The sequence below is a fragment of the Thunnus albacares genome, chromosome 18 (genome assembly GCF_914725855.1).
Source record: "Thunnus albacares chromosome 18, fThuAlb1.1, whole genome shotgun sequence".
NCBI classification, from domain to species: Eukaryota; Metazoa; Chordata; class Actinopteri; order Scombriformes; family Scombridae; genus Thunnus; species Thunnus albacares.
In genome coordinates this window covers 25,652,273-25,665,000 of record NC_058123.1, presented here as the reverse complement: position 1 = coordinate 25,665,000, position 12,728 = coordinate 25,652,273, and the positions used below count along the sequence as shown (strand labels likewise).

The 12,728-nt window shown below is 39.2% G+C and overlaps 1 protein-coding gene across 2 annotated transcripts in view; it reads right to left on the bottom strand.

Moving 5' to 3' along the window:
* The window catches only part of vldlr (very low density lipoprotein receptor), a 73,114-nt gene that overhangs the window by 21,090 nt on the left and 39,296 nt on the right, over window positions 1-12,728 (bottom strand). For both annotated transcript variants that reach the window (XM_044333300.1, XM_044333301.1), the window contains exons 6-10: window positions 8,996-9,158; window positions 7,355-7,477; window positions 6,126-6,248; window positions 3,105-3,224; window positions 1,314-1,439 (exon numbers count right to left, since the gene is read on the bottom strand). In XM_044333300.1, the coding sequence (XP_044189235.1) occupies window positions 1,314-1,439; window positions 3,105-3,224; window positions 6,126-6,248; window positions 7,355-7,477; window positions 8,996-9,158 (655 nt within the window). The remainder of the gene's footprint in view (window positions 1-1,313; window positions 1,440-3,104; window positions 3,225-6,125; window positions 6,249-7,354; window positions 7,478-8,995; window positions 9,159-12,728) is intronic.

Sequence of the window (12,728 nt, the reverse complement as noted above, 5' to 3'; positions counted from 1 at the left end):
ATGGTCTTTGTCAACAAGCGACACAATCAAGTCTTTTTACTGCTGAAACAGTCAAACAGCATGTGATCGGATTAGAGAATGACATCTCTTCCCCAGCTGAACGACAAACCCAGAGCCTTTCTAAAGAAATTTGAGAGTTATCATTAATGATAACCACTTCAACATTTGCAGTTCATTTCTACAACTTCAGATTCTTCTGGTTTCTTCTTTTTCCACGTACCACGCTGTTTTCTGAAGAGAGGGAGTGTTTTGTTCACTACGCACAGATTTGCCCTCATTTAGATTCAAGGCATTTCAAAGCTGGTTTTAAGATTTGAACTAATGACCGTTACGTTAAATACCGACTTCAGCATGTACAAGGCTAGTGGTTCTCAACCTGTAAGATGTATTGCCAATATATGATTTTTCTCCATTCCTCAAATTCTTGTTGTTTTTCTTTCTAAAATGCTGAAGATGATTTTGCCTGCCATTTTACATCCTCAACAATATTACTTTTTGTGAAACGTTATTTTAAAGAGTCAGAAATGATGTCAGTCTATCTATGCTAACAGTGGGACCAGGAGAAAAGCTAAGAAAAGTGGTTCATGATATCCTCCACTGAAATCTGAGTTTTTCCTGATTCAGCTGAAAAGAGCCAATTTTACACACAGTCCACACATTCTCCAAAACACTGGAGCTGAAAATATGATCCCACACAATTGAAGCTTGACTTTATTTCTGACCACAGTGGTCATTTATTCAAAATATATTATGGCGGCTTGTGATCCATATGACATTATGACAGTAATTAATTGCACGTTGAAAACTATTCTATGACAACCCATCATTTTGTGGGACATTCTGGTTAATTTTGGCATTTTCAGGAGCTTTTTGATAACTGTAAAGCTGCCAGTTTACCCATCTAAAACTAACACAGCCTAATACAACAGCCCTGCAATAAATGCTACCTTCATGAGGGTCATAATGTTCAGTCCACATTGGCATAAATGGGGCTCAGTGTAATGCAATACAATTCAACAGCACTACAAACTACAGCCTCCAAAAATGACAGGCTGTTTTGGAAAGATGTTGATTAACCTTTTCTGTCAGGTCAAACATCCTGACTGTAGTCTGGTTTGGCTCTCTGTAGTGCTTTTTATATTGCTACTATATAATTATCTGTTTTGAACAGAAACAAAGTGAAAAAGCCAGAAACAAAAAAGAAAATAAAAGTAAAAATTTGGTGTCATAGTTGATCACTGTGCATCTTTAGTGAGATTGAGAGCTGCTGTTATATTTCGGGGGAGTCATGTTTTTCCCAGCTGTTGACTCACCGACGGCCTTGCAGACTCCGGTGGTCGGATCCATCTGGTAGCCGTTGTGGCATTCGCACTTGTATCCTCCCTTCAGGTTGATGCAGATCTGACTGCAGATGCCGGGGTTCAAACACTCATTGATGTCTGTAGAGAAAGAGAGAGGAGTGTAAGAAAACAGGAAAACAGCTGGTGTCTGACATGTTTAATTAATCAAGGCTGCATGAGCGCTTCAATCTGGGTGATCAGACGTTTGCACACAGCTCACACAGAAACTGTTAAAAAACCTATCTAGACAAAGTTTTCACAGTAATTTATTCTTTGCTTTTGTGAAAACAATTTCCGAAACATTCCCAGGATTCCTATTGCATGGGATTGTAAACTCGTGTGAGCTTGGAATACGCAAAATGAAAATTTAATCCAACTTTAATTGCTGTTGATGTTTTGCCAGAATGCTCTTTAGCAACAAGCTGCTCTCATCAGAATTAAATGTAAACACACAAATGTTTTCAGCTTGTTTAGTGGTGATTTTAAATCTGGGGACTAGATTAAGAGCCTCTGTGCAACCAGCGGGGTCCATTCCAGATGGGATTATACACAATATCCACTGGAGTGTTTGAGGCCAAGATTGACTCAATAACAAAACTGTGTCGGATCTGTGCCTCCTGAACATGACCAAGAGGATTTTAGCTTTTAGAAAAAAAAAAAAAAAAAAAAGATTACAACACAGCCAATCACATTACACACTGAACCCTTTCGAGGCTAGAAGTGTGCAATAAGAACATGTAGCAGCCATAACTGAAATATTTCTAAGTAACACTACCAGTATACATTATGTCTGACCTTGCCTGTTGGATTACTGATTTCCTAGAGAGAAAAAAAACAGTAATGACTCTTTCCTCAAGAGTGTTGAACAAAATGATGGAAACATATTCATTAAACCAGAATGTGAAAACACAAACGGAAGAGAATCAACAGTTTTTCCAGCCTTGACGTTTTCTTTTCAAACTGTCGAGTAAAATAATCTGCTAGGGACATGCATCAACATTGCAATACTTCAATAAATTACCAAATACCCAAGTCAATTTATTTCCCATGTATCTGAGAAAACAGGAAAATATGACATAATATGTAATGATGCTCGGCAAGCTTGTTGGTCATGTGGTCAAACTTTTTTCATAATCTGTTGTGAAGTCAGATTTCTGTGATTTTAATAATGAGAATGAGCAACTGATTTTAAAAAAAAAAAAAGGTTGCTGAGGTCTTCACGGGTTCATCTGATAACTGAGACCCAGCCAGGGACCAGTTATATTCAACCAGGTCAGGTAGGGTCCTCTATATCAGCTCGGACCACATGGTGGGTATTAATCACTACAGAACAAAAATAGCATGTATTGCTACTCTTTTGACTGCAGCTGCTTGTTCATTGGAGCTTTGTGCTGCTCCGAGTGTTTGTGGCGAACAGAGTCAAACTGAGAGAACACACATTTTGGATCAGGTCCCATTATTCTCAGGTTTATTTGCCTGGGTTTCACTTTCCTCAGGTCCCTGTCAGATTGGGTCTCGTTTTTTGGGGTTTTTTTTTTTTCGAAAATGCATATATTGGCTTCAGGATGGTTTTTTCTTGGGTCACTGTTTATGCTCGACCAAATTTATGCTCGAAAATAACTTCATCCATTATTGAGGTTGTACAAATGCTGTTGACTTGTGTGTATTTATGATTGATGCTACATTGCAGGACATTGCTGAATAACTAGTATAAAAATGATGTTTCTACATTAAATTGTCATTAAATGTCAAAAGGTCACATACCTCCGCAGGTCTTGTGGTCTATGAGCTGCAGTCCAGGTGTGCAGTCACACTCAAAGCCAATTGCCATGTCTTTACAGATGTGAGAGCAGCCGCCGTTGTTCAGGAGACACTCATTTATATCTGAAGCACATGAAGGAAAAACAGCTTTGTATAGCCAAGAGGACAGTTATAATGCAAGCAAGACACACACAGTAGTTGCCATTTTAAACTGTAACTATTTTTAGAAGGGCTTGGGAAAATAGCATTTTGATGCTAAAACATATGTACGTCAAGCAAAATTTGAATTTTCAGATTTGAATACATATGGAACACTTCTGGGAAGCTACAGAGTTAAAAAAGGACCTGCCCTTTAAACACAAAGGAGCAGCGGCCCTATTCACCTTAATCTCAGATCCCTCTGGATGTCTGAGCCCAGTCACCCTGTGAAAGGTAATTCATCTTGGCTCATTTTGTCAGTGACTACACAAAGCTCATCATGATCATAGGTTGGAAAGTAATCTAAAAACTGCATTTCTCTATATTTTGTTTATCTATATCTGCTCCAAGTATGTACATTAAAAAAAAAGAGAGAAAGAAAAGTTTAAATGTGCACTTGAAGGGCAGCAAATTCTGTAGTTCAAGCAGCATTAAGCTCCACAAGGATGAGGGAGATCCACACAGTTTGGTATTTGACTCACAGTTGTCCATTGAAAAAAGAACAAGTACAGACCTTTAACTTGACATCGTGCAGTAAGTTCTTCGATTTATTTAAAAATTAAAAAAGATTAAATTTCACTGCTCCGTAGGCTAAAAACTCACCATGTAATATTAAAAAAGTTTCCTTCTCTCAATTCAACAAAGCAGGCAGTGGACCAATAGTTGAAACAGGATTATTTAGCTTGTTGCCATTTGAACAACATTACAGTTTAAGATAAAAAACAGTGTAATATTCTCAGTGTTTTAGGGTTATTTGACCCATGAAAATGGATCATTTACATGATATGCCAATCTTCTTCATGATTGAGCCTCAGTACAGGCTCAGACATTTAGTATTCTGATAGTGGAGTTTTTTGATCAATGAAAGAGAATTATTTAGAGGCACTATTCGTTTTTCTCACACTGAACTGCAAGACACATTAAATGTGCATTAGGCTGAATTTACTTTAAAAACCCACATATCAGCATAAATTAAAGTGCAACAGAGAGGAATGTCATGTAGTTTTAACCCGATGGCCCAAATTAAACTCTCCTCTTTCAGGTACGGACACTTTTCTGGCCACAGGAAGACACAAATCGTCTCTTGACCAGTGACTCCGTGCTCTGTCCAGAGAAATCTCAATGTTGGAACTTCTTTCACTTTTCACTATGATTGATTTAGTACAAAGCAGCAGAATATAGAATAAGCTTTCTGGCCATTCGAGTTCAAATACCTCTTGTTCAAACAGTTTCCTGTTGCTGACATTTAGAGCTGCTGGCTCGGGAAGCGCTACAAGACTTTCTAACAAGTGACATTTGCAGATCACAGCTGTAGACAAACACTGTGGGTGGTCACAGCTCAGACTACAAGATCATTCATATTTGCACACATTTTAGGGCAAATATGAAAATAGATACATTTGAAAAATAAAATAAAATCAATCATGTATTCTGGCTCTCAGTTGGAAGGGCTGTGGCATTTTAATCATCATCAGATTAGCATATATACTTTTCACAGACCACAACAAAATCTTTTGAAAGTAATGCATAACAGACACATGTAGAGTGATCCTGGCTTTAGATGACCATTAAACTACAGACAGATGACAAATTAAAGGAAAAACCTGAATAAATGAGTGGAGAAACATAACAAATGCAGATGTTTCCACACAGGTGCACCTCATGGTGCAATTAAGCAATTAACATGTTCTGTGGTGTGTATAAAAACGATGACCAAGTCCAGTTGATTCTGATTTTGTATCAGCCTGGCTTTGATAGAGGGTTCATTGTTGGGGCAACGGATGGCAGGAGCTTCAGTCACAGACTGCTCAACTGGCTGGTAATAGGAGCAGTGACTAAAGTGACATCTGCATTTAGATCTATGTGAAAGACATCAGTAAATGGGGTCAGAAACTGTGGTCAAAAGCGCACATTTGATGACTGTGATGCTCGTGCAATAGTGTGATATGTAAGGAAAAACACAAGAGCAACTCTTCCTCAGGTGACTGAGAAGGTCAATGCAGGACGTGATCAGACTGTATCAGCCAGAACAGTCCGTCGACAATTACATAGAGAGACGGATATTATAGCAGGGTTGCAGTGCATAAACCCCTCATTACAAAGATGGATGCACATTTGAGAGTTCAGTGGTGCAAAAACCACAGGCACTGGTCCACAGTGATGTGGAATAAAAGTGATATTGTCAGATGAGTCATCTTTCAGCATATTCTTAACAAGTGGGTGAGTGCATGTATGGCGTACACAGAGAACAGTAAAGGCCTGAATGCTTGACCCCTACAGTGAGGAGATCTGGTGGTTCTGTTATGCTGTGGGGGGCATTTTGCAGGTATGGTTTGGCTCCACTTGTCCCCTTAGAGGGAAGAGTCACTGCAAATCAATAGAAAGTTGTTTTGAGTCATCACCTTTATCCTATGATGAAACATCTCTATCCGCATGGGAGTGGTCTCTTCCAGGATGACAATGCCCCAATTCACAGGGCACTGAATGGTTTGATGAGTATGAAAATGATGTGAATCATATGCTGTGGCCTTCACAGTCACCAGATCTCAACCCAATTGAACACCTATGGGAGATTTAGGACTGATGTGTTAGACGGTGCTCTCCACCACCATCATCAAACACCAAATGAGGGAATATATTTTGGAAGAAAGGCGTACATCCCTCCAGTAGAGTTCAGACACTTGTAGAATCAATGCCTGAGGCACACTGAAGCTGTTCTGGTGGCACGTGGTGGCCCAACACCTTATTAAGACACTTTATGTTGGTTTTTCCTTTAATTTGTCACCCGTCTGTAGGTTTTTGAAGATGCAGATTTTTTTTACTCACTGCATTCCTTGATGGGTTCGTCGCTCCAGTCGGGACAGTCTCGGGCCTTGTTGCACACCTTGCTCATCTCGATACACTCCCCGCTGCGACACTTGAACTTCTCTGGCCCATTACACTGAGTCACTGTAGAGACATCCAAAGAATTTCAACATGTAAAAGAGCTGACACTGCTTATAGTACATGCAACACTTTTTTCCCCCTTTGGAAATGCTGCATATCAGGATAAAACTTTTCTTTTACAGTTCTCTCATATTGTACAGAGCCAGGTTAACCGTTTCCCCTGCAGTCTTTATGCTAAGCTAAGCTGAACACTTCCTGAATTCATCTCCATACTTAGCTCAAAGACATGTGAGTTATCAAACTTCTCATCTCACTCTTGGCAAGAAAGCAAATAAGCGTCCTTCTAAAAATGTCAAACTCCTCCACTGAAGTTGACTGATTAGTTGAAACTCCACAGTTTCTCAGATCTGTACAATATGAACTCAGCAATTGAGACAGCAGAGAGAGCAAGATGCTGTAACTCATCGAAAAACATCACAGCAGACAGTTTTGGAAAGGTTTCATAAACCCAAGAGTTGAAGGTTTTCTCAGTCCTTCAAATGAGCATACAATCTTTCAGTTTGGTTTAAAAACAGAAGTCACTAAAATAGTCATGCAGTCTGGAGTTTTCAAACCAAACAGTGACGACAATCTCATTCAGCTGTCTGAGTCAGAATCTGCACTGCAACACAAACTTGTCACTCTTTCAAGTCTCTTTTCACAAACATGTTTTCTGTTCCTGGAGGAAAAGTAAAAAGAACAAAGGAAACAAGGTAACAGAGTTGGGTTTTTTTTTTTTTAAATTCATCTTCTAGGTGAGCACAAAAATAAAGCAATGTATTAGAACACCCAGAAGTAGACTGTGAAAGCATTAGATCACTGTGTATACTGTGTTGAGGTCTTCTTTAAACAAACCTGAGCACAACCTGAGGTGAATAGTGATATTTTCCTTTGTAACACATCTGGAAAATATGTAAAGACCATTTACATGCCCACAGCATCTACACTGACACACTCACAGCTTCTGAACCTCAGGCCAGCCTGAGGTGGAATATACAAACACACACGTACGCAAAGACAAAAAAATAAATAAATAAAAATAATGCTTCTGCACCTGAAAATGCCCTAAGGAGAATTACAAACCGTCATTTGTAAAGCGACACACACGCACACACACACACAACACTTACTATTTTTGCAGTTGACTTCGTCTGAACCGTCGGTGCAGTCTCTGACGCCATTACACTGTCTGCTGCCCAGGATGCAGTTTCCATCATCACATTTGAACTGATCTGGTCCACAGGTGCGCACAGCTGCCAAGGACACACACACAAACACACATCTGAGTTACACAGTTAAGTGATAAATCCATTGATTGTGTCAGCACTAGTTACATGATTGAGAGAAATGATCACAAAATGCTGATATTCTCTGGTTCTGAATATTAGAGGACATCAGTTTGTGTTCCGGAAAGTTCTGACGACATTTCTCACCATTGTCTGACTTGTTATAGTCCATATATTAGGCTCTACTGAAAACGAATCATTAGCTGCAACCCAATATGCCATCAGTACTAGCAACCCATGCTCCTACCCTGTCTGTGTGCACTGATATTAGAGGAGCCGTAACGTGCAGCAACTTCACTGGACTTTGGTTAAATTTTGGGCATCATATGCCATCAAAAATGCAGCAGTGTCATACACAAATCAGCCTTAAAACAATGTTATAACATTAGCTAAAACTGTTAACAACTTATTCATGAGATTTCTTGTAACAGTCGGATGGAGTGTGCCTCTGAAAAACATCCATTTGCAGGGCCGTATAGCCGTAGCACTCTGCCCTTTCCCTCTATCTCAACAAGAATCACGATACTCTAATCCTACATGTGAACGTGCAAAACAGAGGAGTGGGGGCAAGTGTTATAGGAAAGGGATGTTTTGGGATTGGCCATAACTCAACATATTTAAGCTTAGTATCCACTGCAGAGTGATTGGCAAATAGTGAAAAGCAGAAAAACATCCATCCCTTAGATCATCAATTATACAAACATTATGGAGTGTATGAGTCACAACTGCCAGATTATATTCTTGTCAGCCAAGATGGATTTTGTTAGGGAAAAAAAAAAGAACATAATCAAATGGGGCTGATGATTGACAAGCGATTTTTTTTTTTTTTTACCATGTCCTTATCACTGCAGGGATTCATTTAGGAGGTACATATCTGACAGATTAATAATTGAAGACAGATATCAAGTAATGAATGTCAAATGAATGCAAAGAGTGAAGGCACATAATGGCTCGCGCCTGTGAGCTGTGTTTTTTCCAAATATTAACTGGTGGATTTATTTGGCTGAATTTATTCCAAAGTAAACATTTCTGAATGACACTGATCTTTTCCCTCAGGTCAATACCTATTTTTACACATTTCAACTGATTTAAAAACAACTCATGTACACATTACTGCCCAGCCCACCACCGCATATTTTAGATTTTTGAAGCATATAAAGGCTTGGATCTGTTGATATTTCTGTTTGTAATGTTCTGTAATGTTTAGCATTTCTAAATGAGTTTTCTTTCACTGGTTTACATCATTTCACTACAGGAGGAAAAATCAACTTGCTTTATCACTGATTCATTCAGTTATCTTGGTGCTGTAGATCAAGTTCATCAACACAGACCACATCAACAAAAAGAACAAAAACGTCCTACATCAGCGATTGTAAGCGCTGTTAATAAACTCCCAGCAGGCTGCCGCCATAACAAAAATTAACAAGGTTATAATGTTAAAATGGTCCATATTTAGTGTGTGACTGGCAGCTGGTCTGTACATACGACAGTTGGCTTCATCGCTGCCATCCTTGCAGTCAGGGTCTCCGTCACATCTCCACTTCTTGTGAATACACTCTCCGGAGCGGCACTGCATCTCACTGGACGAACACTTGGCCGGCGGCGTCGGGTGACGTCCGCAATGAGACGGAGACTCATCTGACTGGTCCTGCAGGAAGAGAAAAGACCAGAGATGATTTTAGAGTTACTATTCTAAACGAAGATGATCTTATGAATGAGAATGTTTTGCTTTCCTTGTGTTTTAGCCAACATCATTAGTGAAGAGCTTTTTCACTTGCTGTTCATGCACCCTCGTCAACACTTGCTCTCTTGTAGTCATTTCCTGGCAGGGAGCCTGCAATCCAACTGAACAAGACTTTTAAAGACCATTTAGACTGGAAAATCTGACCAATTGGGATTTACGATGGTGATGTTTTGACCTTTGGACTGAAGACAAGTGATGCGACAGTTGAGTTTTTGTACTGATTAAATAGATGATATAAGATGTTCACTAGGAAGCTTTAGGTGTGGTGGTAGGCAGATTTTGTTACCTTTGAACAGAGCAAGGATACTCATTTCCCCCTGCTGCCAGTCTTTGTGCTAATCTAACCGGCTGCAGCCTCTCACATTTAAATGGGCATGAGTGTATCGATCTTCTCAATTCTATCTTATCGAATAAATCAAATCAAATTTTACATTTCGAAAAATGAGTAACTATTTGTTTAAGGGGTATTTGTCAACCTGGTAATTGTCCTCTTTTTGCATGTTATGACTATTTGTCCATTACATTTTATTCACCACCTACCTTACAGACATTTGGGAAACAAACTCAATTAACAAACTCAAAAATAAACATGATTAAAAAGGTAAGAATGCCTTTTAATCATGACAAAGAGCACCAAGCCTCAGACAGCTTTCAAAAAAAAAAAACAACTAAATTTAACAGAACAGGGATCATCTCAAACACTTAAATATTATTATGATTAATAGTCATAACATCCCCTTGGTGACATAATTTGCAAATATGGTATCAATTTTCATTGCTATGCCGACGATACGCAGCTATATGTACCTGTAAAGCCAAATTACCTTTCCAAGCTCCTAAATTTACAGGCATGTCTATCAGAAATAAAAAAAAAAGGATGGATATGAACTTTTTGCTGTTAAATGCTGATAAAACTGAGTTATTAATTGTTAGACCAGCAAAATATGAGCATCAGCGTGAGAACCTGAGTGTCAATATCGATGACTGTATTATCTCAAAGTTCGACCGTCAAAAACCTCGGAGTGATTTTTGATTCCTGTCTGACATTTTGTTCTCATATCAAGGCTATTATCAAGACGGCATTCTTTCATCTTAGTAATATTGCCAAAATCAGACCTATTCTATCCCTGCGTGATGCTGAAACCCTAATCCATGCATTTGTATCTTCCAGACTTGATTATTGTAATGTCCTTTTTTCTGGTCTTCCTGGTTGTTCTGCAGCTTGTTCAGAATTCTGCAGCTAGAATCTCGACAAAAACCACATCACACCCATTCTGATCTCTCTTCACTGGTTACCAGTGCAAGCTAGAGCTGATTTTAAAGTTCTTCTTTTAAATTATGAGGCCTTGCATGGACTTGCACCACCTTACTTATCTGAGCTAATTACACCATATACACCAGCACACCCTCTTCACTCTCTCAATGCTGGTCTCCTGGTCATTCCTTCAGTTAACAAAAAAATCAGTTGGCTTCAGAGCATTTGCCTAGCGTGCCCCTTATTTCTGGAATGGCTTTCCATTACATGTTAAAGTAGCACGTTCAGTTGAAATCTTTAAATCAAGACTGAAAACCTACTTTTATTTACTACATTACAGCCTTGATTGATAAAAGCATATCATCCATTTGAACAAGTATCTACATTTCCTACTATTCAATGCCTTTACAATACAGACATTTTAGGGGTTTTCCCAAGATTTGCACAGATGTGAGCCATTAAAGAAAAGTATTAACCTCATTAGCAGAGAATCCAAACAAAGACGCACTGTTTGACAGGTGATCTGGGTGATGTACAGGGCAGAAATGACAGAGCATTTAGGAGTCAGATCTGACAGATGATTACCACTGTAATTAGAACTAAAACTAGACCATCAGACAGAATGGGATCAAGAGGAGCAGCAGGAAGAATTTCTCACACTTTCATCATCGCAGAAAGTCACCGACTCATGTGGGAGCAGATTAATGGAGTGTGAGAATGTGTGTGTTCGTGTGTGTCTGCAGCTCCAGAACTGTTAACAGTGATACAGGACTGGCTGGGTATGAGACAGTGTGCTGTATATACGAATGACAATGATCTTCCCCTTGAACACAGCATTTTAAAATATTTGTGGGTGTGAGCGTTTTGCGTCGGCCTCGTAATTTCCAACACAGACAATTAACAGGTACGCAAGAAAACACTGACTCAGGGGAAATTGTTCTGCTGTGTGTGAAAACGCATCAGGGGTGTCAAAGTCAGTGTGTGTGTGTTTGTGTGAGACCGTGTGTGTGAGTGAGGCAGGTCAATAACCAGTGGGTGTTGTGAAAATTAACCCAGCAGAACCGGTGTGTGTGTGTGTGTGTTTATGCATGCGGGCCCAGGGATATCTGGGCAGTTGGGTATAGTGAGCCAAAATCTACTCAAAAGAACAAGAGGGCGTGTGTTTGCTGGTGCTGCCTGTATACTTTGTGAAATTTGCACAATTATTAATAGTGAAAATTGTTAGTGGATGAACGGATGAACCCATGTAGTATAAAGGTAAAGATTTGAAGGTCAGGAGAGGGCAGATGGTAAGAGAAATTCACCTTCAACTCTGACTACCAGAGTTCTGCCTCACCAGTAATATACTGTAGGTTCAGACTGCTTCCCCTTCTCCATGCACATGACTGATTGAGGTGAAGATACACCTACTCTTCTGCCACACTAGTCGACCCAGGTTCAAATTCAGGGTGAGGAAATTTAGTGCCAGACTTATTGTAATTTATCATGAAATTAAAAATATTGTTCTTCCTTAGCCATGACAACAAGTTGACCTTAAACTGAACCTTTTGCAAAACCAACCGTACACATGACGAGTGTACCTTGTGCAGAGGTCTTTTGGGTCCATTCTTATAACTAGAGAGGACAAAGCATTTGCAGTCAAGGCCCTGAGGCTCTGGAACAACCTGCTCAAACAAACCTTTATATTATTATAGTGGAATTTGTTTTACCAATTGCATCCAAGTCCAGTTGTATGTATTTTGTTTTTAACTGTTTTGTTTGGCTAACTGTTTAACTAACAGCTTGCTATCATTTTTTGGCTTGTTCCAAACTGTGTTGGGTTTTTTTTTTTTTTTTTTTTAAAAACACAATATACACCCATACAGACATAAAATCTATCAGCAGATCATGGACTACTTTTTCAAAATATCAGACTGCAGAGTTAGCTAAATCTTAGTTAGAATTCAATTCATTTTAAATGGAGTTGTCTTTCTACAGTGCTGAATGGGTTTTGTATTGTACGACCAATGTTAAAAAAAAAAAAAGAAGAAAAAAGACCAACTTATACTGGTTACACAGAAAACAGGCAGGACTGGATCCAGTAATTACCAATGTGTGGGCAATTTCAAAAGGTTGCCACTCATGTAGTCAGTAGTTACTGTCAACCCTCCTATCAGGCTTCTCAGACTTGCTGCCCAAATCTGCTGCCATGAATCACTGCATGATTAAAAGAGGAGGGC